The 17697-nt window shown below is 45.8% G+C and overlaps 1 protein-coding gene across 1 annotated transcript in view; it reads left to right on the forward strand.

Moving 5' to 3' along the window:
- The window catches only part of LOC106807015 (probable E3 ubiquitin-protein ligase HERC1), a 99005-nt gene that overhangs the window by 52468 nt on the left and 28840 nt on the right, over positions 1-17697 (forward strand). The window contains exons 60-71 of the mRNA XM_014809216.1: positions 2162-2311; positions 2815-3104; positions 3599-3835; positions 4086-4210; positions 4710-4909; positions 5079-5160; positions 5646-5807; positions 6283-6381; positions 7463-7639; positions 8062-8358; positions 8881-9072; positions 9267-9405. Of these exons, the coding sequence (XP_014664702.1) occupies positions 2162-2311; positions 2815-3104; positions 3599-3835; positions 4086-4210; positions 4710-4909; positions 5079-5160; positions 5646-5807; positions 6283-6381; positions 7463-7639; positions 8062-8358; positions 8881-9072; positions 9267-9405 (2150 nt within the window). The remainder of the gene's footprint in view (positions 1-2161; positions 2312-2814; positions 3105-3598; positions 3836-4085; positions 4211-4709; positions 4910-5078; positions 5161-5645; positions 5808-6282; positions 6382-7462; positions 7640-8061; positions 8359-8880; positions 9073-9266; positions 9406-17697) is intronic.

Here is a 17697-nt window from a genome sequence, read left to right on the forward strand (position 1 = left end):
ACTCTTCATATTAATCTGCATTAATTATATCGCATTAACACGCCCTAGGCTTGCCAGTCGTTCCTAAGTTTACCACGATGTAGGTACGTGGTGCTCCCACTGTACGTAATACAGAATACAGTCGTCGTTTTCATTCAGCTTGCGGCCGAATTATTTCTCGTGTCATAGGAATTTTCTTTCTTTCTGTGCATTATTTTTGTGATATTTCATCTCGTATTTTTGTGATCACGAGCTCGTAACTTCATTAGTAAAGCCCTAACTCTGATATTTTCCTTCCTCTTCCAGCGCCACCGCCCAGAGTATGGAGAGTAAAGAAAAATGGACTTGCATAGCCGCTGCGCGAATGCCTGCTCTCGGCGTGCGTCCTGTCCGCCCGCGCTGCCATAAGCGAGCCACTGTGACCAACAAAAAGATCCAAAAACAAACCAGGGCCAACACATCAGCTACTGAGGTGAGCTACCACTGTCGCGTTAGATTCAGCTAATGTAACCCAACAGAGTAGTAGAAGTACATACTACTCTTTTTGGGCTTACGATTATCTGTTCATACAACTACCTTATGCTCATACACCTACTCGGTGTTGGGGTTACATTATGTATCAACATACCTATGCCCATACAAACTCTACTCTTGTTGGGTTACATTATTGTATACAACTACCTATGCTCATACAACCTACTCTTGTTGGGTTACATTATTGTATACAACTACCTATGCTCATACAACCTACTCTTGTTGGGTTACATTTATTGTAATCAACTACCTATGCCTCATCAAAACCTATTCTTGTTGAGTTACATTATTTGTATACAACTTACCTATGCTCATACGCACTACTCTTGTTGGGTTAACATTATTGTATACAATCTTACCTATGCTCATACAACCTACTCTTGTTGGGTTACATTATTCGGTATACAACTACCTATGCCTGATACAACCTTACTTCTTGTTTGGGTTACATTATTGTATAACAACCTACCTATGCTCATACAACCTACTCTTGTTGAAGTTACTTATTGTATACAACTACCTCATGCCCATCACAACTACTCTTTGTTGGCGTTGCATTATTGTATACAACTACATTATGCCCCTACAACCTACTCGTGTGTTGGCCGTTACATTATCTGCTATCAACCTACTATGCTCATACAAACCTTACTCTTAGTTGGGTTACATTATTGTATTACAACTACCTATGCTCATACAACCTACTTTGTTGGGTTTACATTATTGGTATACAACCCTACCTATGCTCATACACCGTACTCTTGTTGGGTTACATTATTGTATACAAAAACTACCTATGCCCCATACAACTACTTTGTTGGGTGACATTATTGTATACAACTACCTATATGTCATACAATCTACTCTTTGTTCGGTTGCGATTATTGCTATACAACTACTATGCCCATTACAACCTACTCTTGTTAGCGGTACTATTGATCATTATCGATCAACACTGTTGCTTACATTTTGTATACAAACTCCCTATGCTCATACGACCTACTCTTGTTGTTACATTATTGTTACAACGTACCTATGCTTTCATACGACCTACTCTTGTTGGGTTACATGATGTGTATACAACTACCTGATGCCTCATACAACCTACTTTGTTGGCGCTTACATTATTGTATACAACCACCTATGCTTCATACACAACCTACTCTTTGGGTACATAGTATAAACTACGAGCTCAACCCTTCTGAGTCTACATTATTGGTATACAACCTACCTATGCTCAGACAACCTACTCTTGTGTTACATTATTGTATACAACTACCTATGCTCATACAACCTACTTCTTGTTGGGTACATTATTGTATACAACCTACCTATGCTCATACAACCTACTCTTGTTGGGTTACATTATTGTATACAACTACCTATGCTCATACAACCTACTCTTGTTGGGTTACATTATTGTATACAACCTACCTATGCTCATACAACCTACTCTTGTTGGGTTACATTATTGTATCTATGTTGCCGTGTGCGCAGATCCATCTCTCAGTCATCGCGCGTCGATTCTCGATCGCCGTCGAGTATAATTCCCCGTTATCTCGCTAAAAGTCGCGCGTCGATTCTCGAATGCTGTCGAGTACATCCCTGCGATTTCTCGCTAAACGTCGCAACGTCTTGCTGCCGGCAGGTGTCTGATGCTGCACAGTAGTCAGGCGCCGGAGGTTGAGGCCGACATCATGGGGGACCTTGGCGTCGGCGCCGTGACGCGACTAGAGGCGCATCAGAACAGCGTCATCAACTGTTGCGCGCTCCCCAACAAGAATCTGCTGGCGTCCAGGTGCGTTGCCTCTCGACACAGGTAGACTGCTGCAATTCACGGTCAGAAGACTAAAATCAGCATTTACTTTGTAACGTGTTACGATGCGCGGCCTCAACAAAGACGGATGCGATATACGAATGTTTTGCGTATGATTTTCATATGTCTCTATCACAATTCGTAGGAACATTTAAAAGTAATGACCGATGTCAATACAATCGGTATCATATATAAGCGTGATCATATACATTTTTATAAATAAATAAAGCAAACTTCCATTGTAAAGTAAAGTGTAAAACTCTATCTCTGTCTACTCGGAACATAGTTTAGTTCTTATAATAAAGCCGACGCTTCAGTGACATTGGCATTTTTTTCTTTTTTTTCTATTTCGTTTTTATAACAACGTTATAATGAAAACGACGCTGAATGAACCGACGTTAGTATTGGTCTTCGTATAGTCGGCATTGTCTGCAGTTTGCTGTGTAAGCGAGGGGCGTGACTCGTGTGAGCGCGTTATGTTGCAGTGCGTGTGACGGCACAGTGCGCGTGTGGAGCCTCGCAGGCGGCCGCGCGCAGCCTCCGCTGCTGCAGCAGACCTGCGTGTTCTACGACGGCGCCGGCACGATGAGCGCGGAGCGGCTGGACGGTCAGCCGCCGGTCAACGCCTGCTGCAGCGCGACCGGCCGGCTAGTGGCCGCCTCGATTGCGGAACTCGTCAACGTGTGGTGCGTCGCCGGTGAGTGCATCGACACGCGGCTCTCCCTGTGTGATTCTCCTGGAGCTCTCACGCCTTGTCACGAGCGAATGACGATGCGTAAATAGCACCGTAGAGGAATCGCTCATAATTCTGATTCTGATTTTGATTGATCTCACACCTTGTGTATACTTTACAGCCCATATCTCCGTGTAACAGGGAGACAGCTTATGTATGTACTTACATGTATATCCACACCATGTGTGTACCTTATAACACATATCTTGTTTAGAGGTTTGCTACTTCTTATTTGTATCTCAAGCCTCATATACTTCATATGAAACTTGTATATAGATTTTGCTTTGTTCACGCATCATATGATATTCACATCGTCCACTCGTCCATTCCGTTCATGCATAAGGGCAGCTATTAGGCAGGTCTGTTAGGAAAAGCAGCCCGCATAGCGAGCGCAGGAGTTACCGGTCGTGGACAATTTTAGGCATAGACACTGCGTTCGTTCGTAGTTAAAGCGTGGCGCCGTGCCACCGTATGTGACGGCTTCTCGTAGTCTCGATCCTCACACAGCCTCTTCACCTCCCTCCATCTGTCTGCAGGCGGGCAAGGCAACCTGATCACCCAGTCATCGCAGATCACCGCGCTATGCTGGCCTCGTAACCGCGACGCCACGGCGGCGGCGGCGGCCACGGCGGTGTGCGAGATGCGTCTCACGCACGCTTCCGAGCCACTCCTTATTGGCTGTCTAGACGGGTCAGTCAGCGTCGTAGATGTCATCGATGGCTCGACGTACCACCAGGAGGCACTGCATCACTGCGCGCGGAAGGACGCTAACGGTAGGAGGCGTTGCAACATGAGGCAGTGTGTGATTACTTGTTAAACATAATTGTTAACGTATTAGTTGACTAATGTTTTATAAGACGTTTTTTAAATTTATTTACTACCGATATATATAGGTGATATAAGCGATGTCGAACATTAAATAGAGATTAGATGGTTTTTAAACACATTTTTATGTGTTTTTTATAATTATTATTATTTTGTTAATTTTAATCATCACATCTATTCTCATCTCGCTGGCTATAGTATCAATCAGCGCCCTCCAGTGGTTTGATGAGGAGAAGCGATTTGTCATTGCCTATGGTGACGGTGTAGTGGGACTGTGCAGCAGGGATGCTGGGAAGCTGCCATGGTTTACCCATGCTCATGAGGTTTGTAGTCAGTAATATCTAGCCATGGCTTACTCAAGCTCACAACTGAGGGTACTCAGTCATCATACCTTATACAAACCGTCGGTTATCTATAAACAGTAATGCGACTGACCAAAAGCAAAGTTAAAGCCACGTGTCTTTTCTTTTTGAGAGAGTTGTGACGTTTAAGGCCTAACACACGCAACAGACGCTCGTTATAATACAATAAATCCATTTGTTTTTTCTTACCAACACGCATTAGACATGTTCTAATGCAACACAAACATTTGTATTTCGCATTCAACGCACACAGCAGACTTTCTCACATAGAGCCAAAGCATTTCTCATGAATGCGAAACATGCTTAATCTCAATGACGCTCATCACAGTGGAAGGCATAATGGCATCGCACCCGGCGCGTGGTCAATTTTCAGTTGAGAATCAATGTTTTTGTTGCGTAGCATTACAACAGAGGTTTGCCTTGTGGGTGAGGCTTAACAGCTGTGTGTGTGTGATTGCAGAATGCTGTCACTGCCATCCAGTGCACACCGTCAGGACACGGCTTCGTCACCTGCGCTTCGGATCTGACAGCAAAGATGTGGACGCCCTCTGGTGGCAGGCTAGTGAATGTCTGCACGCTGAGGCACAGCAGTGAGGTGTTGGCTGTGGTCGTGTGCCCACTGCCTGGCCGGGGTGAAGCACCCATGCTGCTGCTAGCAACGTAGGTGGCCACAACTGTCGTCACACGTTTTCGACATTACCTGATTGTGTTGATGTCTGGTCGCATATAATGTTATTCAATTATATAATTGAATAAATGTGAAGTCATTGAATAGATGTGTACGTAAAACGCAAAAAGCAAGTCAGTAAAATGTGCTGACATTTTTCAGGGGCACTAAGAGTGGATTAGTGAGCGTGTGGAAGGTCCCGCAGATAAACGGTTCGACAAAGACACCCACCGATGCAGACAAGGTAAATCTATATGTACAGTGTAAGTATTTTGTGAGAGTGCAAAAGAGAGAGTAAGGGAGAGAGAGAGAGAGTGAGAGAGACAGAGAGAGAGAGAGAGAGAGAGAGAGACAGACAGACAGACAGACAGACAGACAGACAGACAGACAGACAGACAGACAGACAGATAGACAGACAGACAGACAGACAGACAGACAGACAGACAGACAGACAGACAGACAGATAGACAGACGGACGGACAGACAGACGGACGGACAGAGAGATAGAGAGAGAGAGAGAAAAGAAGAAGAAGAAGAAGAAGAAGAGAGAGAGAGAGAGAGAGAGAGAGAGAGAGAGAGAGATATATAGAAATAGAATGAGGTGTTGCCCCCTTCCCCAACCCCAATTCTTTGCCAATGATTTGTTACCAACCTGGAGAGAATAAACTTGTAAACAATGAGTAGAAAGTACTTATAAGTTAGTTAGTTAATTCAGGGCATGTTTGACAGGAGTTACAGGACTTGCAGTGCCTTGCTGCAAAGATGGAGCAGCAGTGTGTGATGAGTGCAAGAGGCCACCTAGCCAGCATTGCTTCACTTGCTTTCCATCCCGGAGGCATGATGCTTGCTTCAGGCTGCAGTAATGGCATTCTAAACATATGGTCACTGCAGGTGAGTGAATCAGTATCAAGTGTAAGTTTCCTCTGTATGATAGTAATGATAAAGCTGCTGCTGCTGCTGCTGATGGTGATGACGGTGACGATGATGATGATGACAATGCCAAAGGTTATCGATTTAGTCGTATTACGGGGTCAATACTGCTATCAATATCACCTCGCACTTATCATATTACACTGTGATATACTCCAATAATCTATATTAATTAATATGTAATTTTATTGTCCTTATTCTCAACAATTGCGTTTACGATACACTGGCTGGCTGCTGAGTAATTGCTGTGATATACTATCAAAACAATTATATGCTAGGTTGCACGCTATTTTACGGTATAGTCTATTACATATGTTCCATTATCCAGGATATTTATATCAATGTTTACGACGTGTCGGCAGCGGCGTGGATTTGACATGCATAGCTTACGTGTTAGTTGGAGATGTGCTGACTAGCGATGTGTTTGGTTGAACAGGATGGCTGCGTACTGCAGACGCTGGCAGGAAGTGGCACTGTTCAGGACCTTTCCTGGGCCAGCGAGCACAGACTAGCAGCCTGTTTTAGCAGAAGCAAGGTAAGCTGCTAGCACATGATCACCCAGTATCAGCAAAGGTTACGCCCTACCCCCTAAGTATCACTATCGTTACTTCTGTTCTTCTATGACTGCGTATAAATACTGTGTGTGGGACACCGTCTTGATGTATGTCTGTATGAGTAATTCTAGGACAAACAACCCCCATGTCATTCAATCTCCCCGAAATATGTTTTTTTTTTTTTTAGATTGTGTGGAATATTAATTGAAAAAATATTTTGAAAAAAACGTGCTATTATTTGTTTTCGAGTATATAAGTTTAGCAATAACTGAGGATGAATTTGGTATTATCCGTAATTGCTTTCAACCTCTCTGAACCATCCAAAATATTTATTATCAGTTTTATCTTCCCTTTAAGTTTGGGGTTGTTGGGGTTACAAGTCATCATTAACGGTATAACTTATCCCTTATGTTCTTTTGTTGTTTGGAGTTCTGCAATTGGTATGTTAGTTGCCATTTTTAATGCCATATCTGATGAGGGTAATTTAGTCCTGTTAGGAGTTCTTCCGCATTAAATCTCCACATCTACATCGGCTGGTGGTAAAGGGTGATTCCCAATTGGCATTGCTAAAATAGTTGAACAATTAGTGGCAGAGACGCTCACAAATCCTTGCTCTCATTGGTTATGCTAAAAATATATTTGCTAGTTCTTTTTTAAAATGAAGACAAACTTAGTTTGCATGTGATTTTCTGTCTCTACTGTGTTGGGATTTATGGAATCATGTTGGCTGTCATGAATAATAATTCTTGCGTAACGCGTGTTCTTCTTTGGATAACTTAATATTTAGTATGAGCATGAACAGAAACAATTTGACTTTTAAGTTTGAAAGCAAAAGCCAATTAAAAATAATCTAATAACCTGAAATGTATTTGGGGTGCATACCATAGCTAGCATCAATAGCCACAATATACATACGATATTAAATTGTACGTGAGTCCACCTAATTCAATAGGAAACATAATTATAACGGAATGCTTTCAATTTAAATCTTGCGGAACTTTGGTAAACGCGGCAATGCGGAAATTTGACATAGACTGACGCTGACGGCATTGCTGCTTGCAGGATGTGCTGCTGCTAGAGTGTGGCGTCGGCGCTCTACATGTCAGGAGTAGGGTGGTCGCGGCGAGTCGGGCTGCTCTGAACGCGCGTGGCGTCAGGGGCCTGCACAACGCACCCTGCCTGCAAGGTCTACTGCAGTGGCTGCCGACGCTGCTGCAAGAGCAGCATCAGTACGAGAAGGTGGGTTCGTGCATCTCTGTCCGTACGTAAGCTGATAGATGCAGCGTGAGTGTCTGTAAAGGTGCTGTTGCTATATTAGCCCAGGGCTAACGGAAACCCGTCACCGTGCAAAGTGTCACTGTGTTGGGAGAGTGGGATTCAGGCCAGCAACTTCATCTCATAGAACAATCTCAATTATAGAAACCAAAGCTATACAGTTACCGAAACCTCGTGGCCCACAAAAAGTTAATGAGTGAATAATAAAATTAATTATTTTATTATAAATTATATTATTATATTTATATTTAATCTATTAAGTTAACCAATTAACATATTTTCATGGGTTATCTCGTCGTGCGACCCCCGATTGTGTGACTCGCGTCCCTCGCCTCCCACGTGGCGTGGCGCCGCTTACGGAGCGCTGCGGCTTGTTGTCACGGCAGGTGCACGTCGTCAGTGGGGAGCAGCTGATGCACAGCACCTACCTGCAATGCCTCGCCATGCTCGCGCTCAGCCTCCAGCTGGAGCGCGTACTCTGCCACCCGCTGCACCCGCTGCACCACCCCGCCGAGGCGGCGGGGGCCGCCGGCGAGCCAGCAGGGGGCACCGTGCATGAGTGGCAGTGGCTGCTGTCGTACTGCACGGCGGTGCGCGCGGCGGCGGCGCTGAGGGACGCGGCGGCGCTGCCAGCAACCTTCGTCGTGCCGGACGTGTCGAGGCGGACAGACGACGCGATCTACGTAAGTGTGACGACGCACGCGCACACGCATGAACAAGTATGCACGGGCGCACGTATATACGCACACATGCATTGTACACATGCTCGCACGTTTAGACCCACACATGCATGCTCACACGCATGAATACGCGCATGTACGTACGCACGCACGCACGTATGTACGCACCATACACACGCTTGCATGTACAAACACACAAACACGCATATCTGCATGCACGCACTCACAAACACACAGGCATGCATTTTTGCAAGCACACACGCACACACGCTTGCACACACACACGCACGCACCCAGCCACCCACGCACACAAACACACAGGCATGTATTTTCGCAACCACGCACGCACACATGCACGGTCGAGCGCACGAATGCATTTATGCGTGTGCACGCACATGCACGCACACAGACACACACACGCACACACACGCACACGCACACGCACGAGCACGCGTACACGCACGCACGCACGCACGCACGCACGCACACACAATCAGATAACTCACGCGCTGCCTCGCTCCGCAGAATCCGTCCTGTTGGAATCTGAAGCTGGATGAGGAGATCATGTTGTGGGCGACGCAGCGTCCAGAGGACTGGCAGCAGGGTGGTCGCTGTGAGGTCTACCTGTGTGGAAGCGGCAGACACGGTCAGATGGGCGAGGCCGGGCGAAGCTCCTGTACACCCATCATCACCCCGTCCTTCTCACACTGTCAGCAGGTAAGATTGTCAACCCCCCCCCCGGACAGGCAACCCCAGTTACCTCAGAGACAATCACTCCCAGACAATTACCCCCTGTACAAAAACCTGTGTACTATTCTGTTCACTTCCCTTACAATGACCCGATCGCAGATACTATTTACAATGATGTGTTATACATTTCTAGTCTAACAACTGTAATCGTAATTTTACAGGTGATATGTGGGCAGAACTGCACATTTGTGATACAGGCTAGCGGTACAGTGTTGGCGTGTGGGGAGGGCAGCTATGGGCGACTCGGCCAGGGCAATTCTGACGACCTGCATTCCTTAAAGATCATCTCGGCACTACAAGGTAACCGTTCGCAACTGCCTGTCGAGTGGCGTAGTGCTATGAAATGTTGAGTGGGATCTTACAAGGTGTGTGTGTGTATGATGCACGTCAGTGATGATCGAACACATGGAGTGCAAACATAAAGAGGTTTATTATACCCCCTGCCAACGAAGTTGGGGGGGGGGTATACTGGAATCACCCTGTCTGTCTGTCTGTCTGTCTGTCTGTCTGTCTGTCTGTCTGTCTGTCTGTCTCTCTATCTGTCCGACACCAGACTTGTGCGCAGATCTCCTGGAAAAGTACTGGACCTATTTCAACCATATTTGGTACACATCATCAGTACCCAATGTAGTTGTCGACCTGCGATGAATTTTTTGGGTCCGACATTTTCGGAAAGATTTATGGCCGTTTTTCGTAAATAAACCCATTTGGTTATATATGACATGCTGACGCCATCGAATGGATTATTTCATACATAACTGCCCACTCACTTCATACATAACTGGCCAGCCACTACCCACGTACAATCAAATGCCCTGGCCGCTGCATTAATTCGTGCCAGCTGTTTGCCAAAATCGCCCCTCCTTCAGATAAGCGCACATATAAATAACGTCCTCTCTCTCTCTCTTTCTCTCTCTCTCTCTCTCTCTCTCTCTCTCTCTCTCTCTCTCTTCTTCCCGGGATCCCTCCCTCCTTTCTGCCCTCCTTCCTCTGTGTGTGTCTCTGTATGTGTGCGTGTGCGTGTGCATGTGCGTGTGCGTGTGCGTGTGCGTGTGCGTGTGCGTGTGTGCTGTCACTGCTGTGTGTGTGTGTGTGTGTGTGTGTGTGTGTAGTGTGTGGTCTTGTGGTGTCGTTCTGTGTGTGTGTGACTGTGTGTGTTGGGTGTGTTCTGTTAATGTGTGTGTTGTTTGTCGCCGTGTCTTGTCGAGTGTGTCTATGTTGGTCTGTGTGGTGATTGTGTGTGCGTGGGCGGGGCGTGGTTTGCGTGCGTGGGTATGGCAGCTGATTGGTTTGTCTCTATAATTAGCCGTATATATAAGTTGTACAAAGGCTTCTAAATTACACGTACAGGCACCATAACAGCTGTCGAAGCGGGGGGTGAGATCTATTATATTAGTCCCTCTCTGTGACAATCATTCTAGTTCTAATATAGGTTTACATTAATCAAACCCTGCTATGGCTTCGCGTCACCTTTCGCACGTAACTCTCCCCCATACACCCTTCTTTTGTGTTATCGTAATATATCCTGCCCTAGTTCTCTGTCTTCGTAAGTCGCGGCGGGTGGTGCTGCTAAATCAATATATGAGTAATCCATTTATGAATGTTTGGCTCAACCATATTGGGTGCTGCATTCATTTCTATCAGAGAGCGGTTATTGCACGTATCAGGTAATTTGTATGGTTTTCATGTCTACCCAGCCGCCGCCTCGCCCTCCTCCTTTGTTTTCGCTCGGCTCTCCACTGCCGCAGAGTAAGTTTCCTCTGTCGCTCTATAACACGACCCTAATTGACCCTATGGGCGTGACCAAACACTTGGTATACTTACACATTTGGGCATGAAGTTGTTGGGTCAGTAGGTACCCAAAAACCAGGTCACTGCGACGCCTTTATTTGACCTTTACTTGACGCTGTGATCATTATTTCCCTTCTTCGCTCTCTAAACCCGCCCCCTAATTGACACTATTGCGTTACTCAAACTTGGTTATCCTTACACATCTGGGGAGAAGGTGAGCTAGCGTACCATAAACGTCAGGGTCCACTCTGGCGACGCTTTATTGACTTTTACCTTTGACGTTGTGATGGCATTATTTTCTCCTTCCGCTCTCGGAGATTCGGTGCCCCTAAATCTTGTGACCTATTTCGCGCTACATAACTTGGTATACTTACAGTATCTCAGTCTTGGAGTAAGGTGTGATGTTCAGCGTGTTCCCTATTATAAACTTAGTACACTGTGTGTGTGGGCGACCTTATATTTGATCTTATCTTGACCTTGATCATATTTCTCTTCCGATCTCGTAACTCGGCCCGTAATTGACCTAGCGCTACCGGTTTTTGGCAAATCGTTGTGTTAATTTACTTATCTCGACTATGTTACTTGGGAGTAAGTGTGAAAGCGAGCGTGATTACTTGAATATGACCTTAGGTCAGTCTTTTGTTCGACTCCGTTTTTTGTATTCTTTTCATTGACTTTGATCAATATTTTTCCGTTCGGTTTTGGCTGCCCTTCTACTTTAATCGTCGTGTCCTCTACATTGACGGTCTATTTTCAGTGCGCTATCATAACTTGGTATAGATTCTTAGTGATGCGGCTGGTGTCGTGGGCATTTGGGGAGTAATGTGGAGCAGGTGTGTTACCAAAACCAACGTCTACTTGCGACCTGGCTTTATTTTGTGACCTTTACTGTTTGACCTTAATCATATTTCCTTCCGCTCTCGTGAACCTTCGTGTGGCCGCTTGGATATTTGATCCTATACGCGCTATTTTGGTGAGGATAAACCTGCGTTTGTATAGTTGCTTGTGGGGATGTGTGTGTTTATGTCTCCGGTAGTGTTACTACTGACATTGAGTTGATCGACTTTCTACCTGTTGTATCTTGATGTCGTCATATGTTCCTGTGGCCGCTCTAGTACACTCAGCCCCTTAATTTGACTAGCGCTACCCTGATAATTCTTGGTATGAGCTCATACATAGTCTCTGTGGAGATATGGTGTGTCGTTCTGTATCTTCAAACTGGTAGTTGTTCAGCTTTGGACCGCTATCTCCTTTAATTTGATCGCTTTGAGCGCGTTGACCCTTGGATCATATTCCCTTGGAATCGCTCTGTAAGGCCTTGTGCGGCTCTCTTTTGTCCACTTGATTTTTTGATTTTGGCCGTCCCTTGTGGGCCCTTTTTGTTTGTTTGTTTTTGGTGCCTCTCCTATGCTGCTTTTGCTGTTGCTGGTCTATACTGACTTCGGGCCCTAAATTGTGATCTCTTGATCGCCTGGCTACCAAACTTGGTATAGGTAATTACACGCATCTTGTGGAGGGTCACTATTGTGTGTCGCGTCACCAAAACAAGGGTCACTCATTCCCACAGTGCTATTATTTGACCTTGGGATCCTTTTGATGTACTTCTCTCTGCGACGCGATGTTCCGTGATTATTTATTTCTCTTCCACCTAATAAACTAGTCGGTTTGGTGGCCCGCTAATTCGACCTATGGCGTGGCCCGACGTCTCTGAGGATGCGTTTGTATACTAGTACAATCTGTGGGGTAGAACACGGCGGATACATGTGGTGTGGCGACGAACTGGCCCGGCTTTGTGTCTTCAGTTGTTATGAGTGGCTTAGCGTGTATAATCTTACATAACTCTATCTATCGCGTGCGCTACTTTATTTCGTCTCTTATTTAGGTGGGGGTTGGGCAGCACAGCACAATGGTCTACTCGTGAGTGAACCGTATGAGCGTTTTACGCGCAATTCGGAGAGACATGGCTTGATAATTGGCTTCGGGTTTTATCCGTGTGTTGGACTTTATTATGTATGCCGGCTTATTATCCTAGCCCTTGATACAAATCAATTTAGAGTGTAGATACTGTTGCCGGCGCAGTAATGGGCAAAATACGGTTGTGTATGTTACACGCCACAACTGCGCTTTTGGTGTGCTTAGTTTACGTTTGTCGCATTGTGTGTCGAGTGGGAAATTGAGCCTGATGTTAGGCGTTGCTGGGGATTGGATCCCTGGGTGGGTTATATGAGTTCGGAGCGTTTTTTAGTCAGCTGACGAAAGTCAGATGCAGCTTGTAGAATCGGCAGTGATATGGTCCGGGTGTCGTTTTCCGTGGTTCCTGTTTTGGTGTCTTTTCGTCTTGCCCGTGGGGTGTTTGTGGTGGCCTTTTCGCGTGGTTTTTGATGTCAAGAGCGTTACTGCACAAAGACCTGCTTTGAGACCGGTGGGTCTTCTGCTGTCGGTCTTTGTGGAGTATTCGTTTTCGTTTTTTCTTGACGCTCGTGTGGCGGGGTGGCGGGTCGGCGAAATAGGGACTCTGGGATGCTCGAAATTTGGGGTGCACGGGTTCAAGAGGCAGAGATGTGTCAATGGAGGGGAATAATTTTTCCTGCCTTAACTTAAGGGTATAGGAGAACATAACGGAATTGGCACGCTACAAATTCAACGGCTCGACCTACGCTCGTAATAAAGCGATGTAGTAGTGTCAGATGGAGAGGTATAATCGGTCTCTATCGGAGATGCGAATAATGGGAGTGTGGTGTGGTGTGAAGTGGTAGCAGGTCAAAGGGCAGTGGGGATAGGTCAGATATCAGACATTTTTCTGAGGGAGCATGTCTAACGGACGCGAGTTGCAAAACTTTTTTTGTTTCAGCACTGACAGCTAGCCATTTTTGATCACTTTATTTGAAGAGATAACGCATGAAATGTACTTTCCACTGACGTGTGAAGAGTAAGTGTCTGATAACCTTTTGCACCCTCAAGAGGAGGGTTTAATACATGGATTTGTTGACTGTTAAACAAAGGACTGAAGCTTGCTTTTGCTATGAGAGTCTCTCCTCTCATTGCTTGCCCTTTCAGGCGGGAACAATAGCTTGCGCAGTCTATTACACATTATATGGTTTCAACTCGTCTTCTGAGTATCGGTGACCACTGTTCTACATGTTTAGTTGGTCCTAGAACGCTAGTTTGGGTAAATACGGGTCGTAATGGGTCTAATGGGTTTGGGTCTAATGAGTTAGTTGAGTTAGCAACTCGCCAATTATTCAGTTGATATCTCTAAATTCACAATATGTTCTAATATGTTCTAATATAATACAGTTATCTTCACTGACAACAGCCTGAAGCTGACAGCCTGATGATTATACCAATAATAAACAAGTTTGGACATGAGGAATCTGAAAGTTAGAGAGCTGGTAATCTGAATGTAAACACATGGCTAAGGCACGTCGAGTGTGTTGATTTACAAAAGATATGTCAATCGGTTTTCTAGTTTGTGGTGTGTTGTCACGGGTTGTGTTTGTCTTTTGTTGTGTTTTTTGGAGGGGGAAATTGTTCTGCAGGAGAAGGTGGTTCAAGTTGACATCTCATTGGTGTCGACTATATTCAATTGTTGTTTGAGCCGTTCTCGACGCATCTGTGTGCTTCTACTAAGTACATTTATTTCGGGTCGCTACTGTGCATAGATGCACCAGTCTGCTCACGGGTGGCCAGACAGATCCGCTGTTTAACTAATCTGTGTTTTAATTGTTCGCGATCTAAGAACGATTCACCAACAACATGGAAGCACATTTAGTCGCATATTGGTTGCCTGATCATGGTCAGTTGGTTACTAAAGTCGGTGCATGGGCAGAGGTCAGTTGTAGTTGGGTGCCAGATATTATGGCATACTTTGAGGCGTGTGTAGACTGCGGCCTTAGTGTTATGGTATGCTCTCTTTGTTTTGATCGTCCGTGTTATTCAAGTTTTTGGTGCGCCATTGTGTATGTCTCGTCATCGAAAAGGTTCTGGCGTTGGATTCGTCGTGTGGGTGGTTTAAGAGAGGTTGTATTTGTGTCTTGTGGAGTGTGAGGGGAGACGATGGTAGGTTTTAGTGTATGATGATTGTTGATTTGTCTCATCTAATTCTTGTCTCGTTGAGCTGTTCGTTGTGATAGTATGTCGTCTTGGTGGGCGAAAGTAGTCCATGGGCTGTTTTTTCATCTCTGAGAAATTTGGCCAGCGTAAGCCATTGGTGCCTTTACTAAGTAGCTTAGAGATGAGGTTTTTGTTGAGGTGGTGGCCGTATAGGCGGTGGGTTTGGGGTGTGGTGTGCCGCTTGGTTTATGGTCGTGTTGGTGTTTGAGGGATTTTGGCAGTTTGTGTTGTGACGTTGGAGCGGAGGATGTTGGCGATGTCGTACTGTAGTTGTAGGTGTTATGGGGGAGTCAGCGTTAGGTTAGGTGTTGGTTGCTTTGAGTGGGAATAACATTAATAACCGGTTGGGATTCGCGAGGTACGCGTGTGTCGATTGATTCGACGGCCTTGGTCATGTCTATGAGTATGGCCTGATTTCGTGATTAGTTGTATGTGTTGTCCAGTTGTACTTAGCTGAGCAGCATGTATATATGCTTAGGTGTGCTGGACGCCCGTCCAGTGCTCGGTGGAGCAGCTAATTAGAACTGCAATTGTGTGAAAGGGTGTGATATGCTGCATTGCCAGCAGCCACGACTTTGATTTATCGGAGTTAACGTGGTGGTCTTTGCCAGAGCTAGGGACTGCTTCTTGCCATATGTGAGTGATGCGTTTTCCTTTGCATAGCTTTAATGCTTATATACATTCCAGGGGATTATAAAAGAGATAAATCTTTGCCTCGGCAACAGGGGCGAATTCGATATATTAAGAGAGTGAGTGAGAGGTGGGGTTAGATATTTTAAACACGACTATTCTAGATATGGGGGGTTACTGATAATAAAATAGGAGTACATGGTTACGTGGAGTATTTGGAGAGGATCGTGGCGCTTTTCATTTTGAGTTCTCTGATTCAGAAAGTCGAAGTTCTTGATAAAGGAAGGTGTTGGCTCATTCCAAAGTGAGAGATGTTTGGCTTTGTTTCGCTCGCCTTTGCTGCTGCGAGCAAGCGAAATGAGAGGCGTGGGTCATGTTGCTTTGTTTTCGCTCTGCTTTACTTCGGTGTTTGTTTTCTTCCCTTTGCTGGTTTTTTTGTATTTTGCGTGTTTGTTTGTGTGTGTTAGGGTCCGGGTTTGTGGTTCGCGGTTGATGTGGTTGGCATGGTGGTGGCCGCGCTTCGCATGCTCGAGCAAGCGAAGATGCATAGTTGGGCATCTTCGCTCCGTTTTTCTGCTCTGCTGGTGCAAATCTTCGCTTTGGTACGCCGCAGCATTTGCTTTTAGTCATAAAAATTACAGTGATGTCAATGTGGTCGAATTCTATTCGCTTTTCTGTGTTTTTCTGCTTGCCTCGCTGCTTCGAAGCAAGCGAAATATCTGCAGAGCGTGGGCATGTTCGCTTCGCTTCGTGGTCTCGGGATTTTCGGTGTCGTATACTGTTTCCGTCTTGCGTGTCTGGTACAAGTCAGCGAATGTTGTAGAAGCATTGTGATACCGTTGACAGGGGTCCCCCGTTGCCCGTGTGTCGCTTTTTCGCGTGTTGTCTTCTTGCTTTGTACAAGATAGACCAACACGCAGGCAGGCCGTATAACAACAGGAGAAAACAAGCAATAAACAACATCTGGTTGGTCTCGTGCTGTGAGTTTGCTGCTTACTGAGCAATAATTGGCATGTTAAGTGACATTTGCTTGTCAGTGACTGTGTCGTGTTGGATTATCGTTCGGGGGAATATTCTGTGTAGTTGGTATCTTGTTCAAGGTATGGTTGTTCTTAGTAGACGCTTGGGGAGCAGGGCAGGTTATTGGTTTTTTGTCTTACTAGAGGCTGTTACGCGATTAAGAGTATAGCTGTGGTCTATCGAGGGACGCGTGATTGGGATGAATCGCCCGTGAATCAAACAGGGTTGCGCTGCGTGGGTGTGCGGATGTGTGCTTCATGGTTGTTGGCTGTGTGTGCGGTGCGTGAGTGGTGTGCGTAGCCTGTGTGCGTGCGTGCGCGTGTGCGTGTGGCGTGTGTTTGTGGTTTGTCGGTGTGACGCTATGTTCGGCGCGTGTGTGGTGTAGTACGTCGTGCGTTTTGGTCTTGTGTGTGTGTTGGTGTGGGTGTGCGTATTCGCGTGCTGTTGTGCTCAGTTGCGAGTCAGTGCTGCGTTTGTGTAAGTTGTTCGCGCTGACGTGGGTGCGGTTGTCGGAGTGAGGCTGGTGAGCATATGTGAGAGTGAAAAACTAGGTGATCTTGTAGTTGAAGTAATCGAGAATAGGGAAGGTTTTTGGGTTAAATAAGGAGGAAGATGGGAAGGGGAGTGTAAGTGGAGTGGGGGGGTGAAATAAGGATATCGTTGGCTTTGTTTTGTGTGGTTGTGGCATTGGTGGGGTTGTCTTTGTTGTTGTCAGATGGCTGTGTTTGGCATTGTATAGGAGGTATAGGTGACATTGTCTGTGAGAAAGCGTTCGCATGGCTTAACTTGTCCTGAGTAATTGGGAGTGTAACTTATCCAGGCTGCGATGCTGATATAGTAACTGTGAGGCGTGTTAGACCAGATTGGATTTGACGAGGCAGGGGTGTTGCTTCGCGAGACGGTCGTCAAGTCATATAGCGCTTCGTCTTACACCACGAACTCTGAGTTATAATGTCTGAGTTATAGTTAGACTCTGAGAGGTGATGGAAAGCTGTTAAACTCGAGTTAGCGATTATTGTAAGGCGTCCTAATTTTAAC

Source organism: Priapulus caudatus, unplaced genomic scaffold (assembly GCF_000485595.1).
Source record: "Priapulus caudatus unplaced genomic scaffold, Priapulus_caudatus-5.0.1 Scaffold190, whole genome shotgun sequence".
NCBI classification, from domain to species: Eukaryota; Metazoa; Priapulida; class Priapulimorpha; order Priapulimorphida; family Priapulidae; genus Priapulus; species Priapulus caudatus.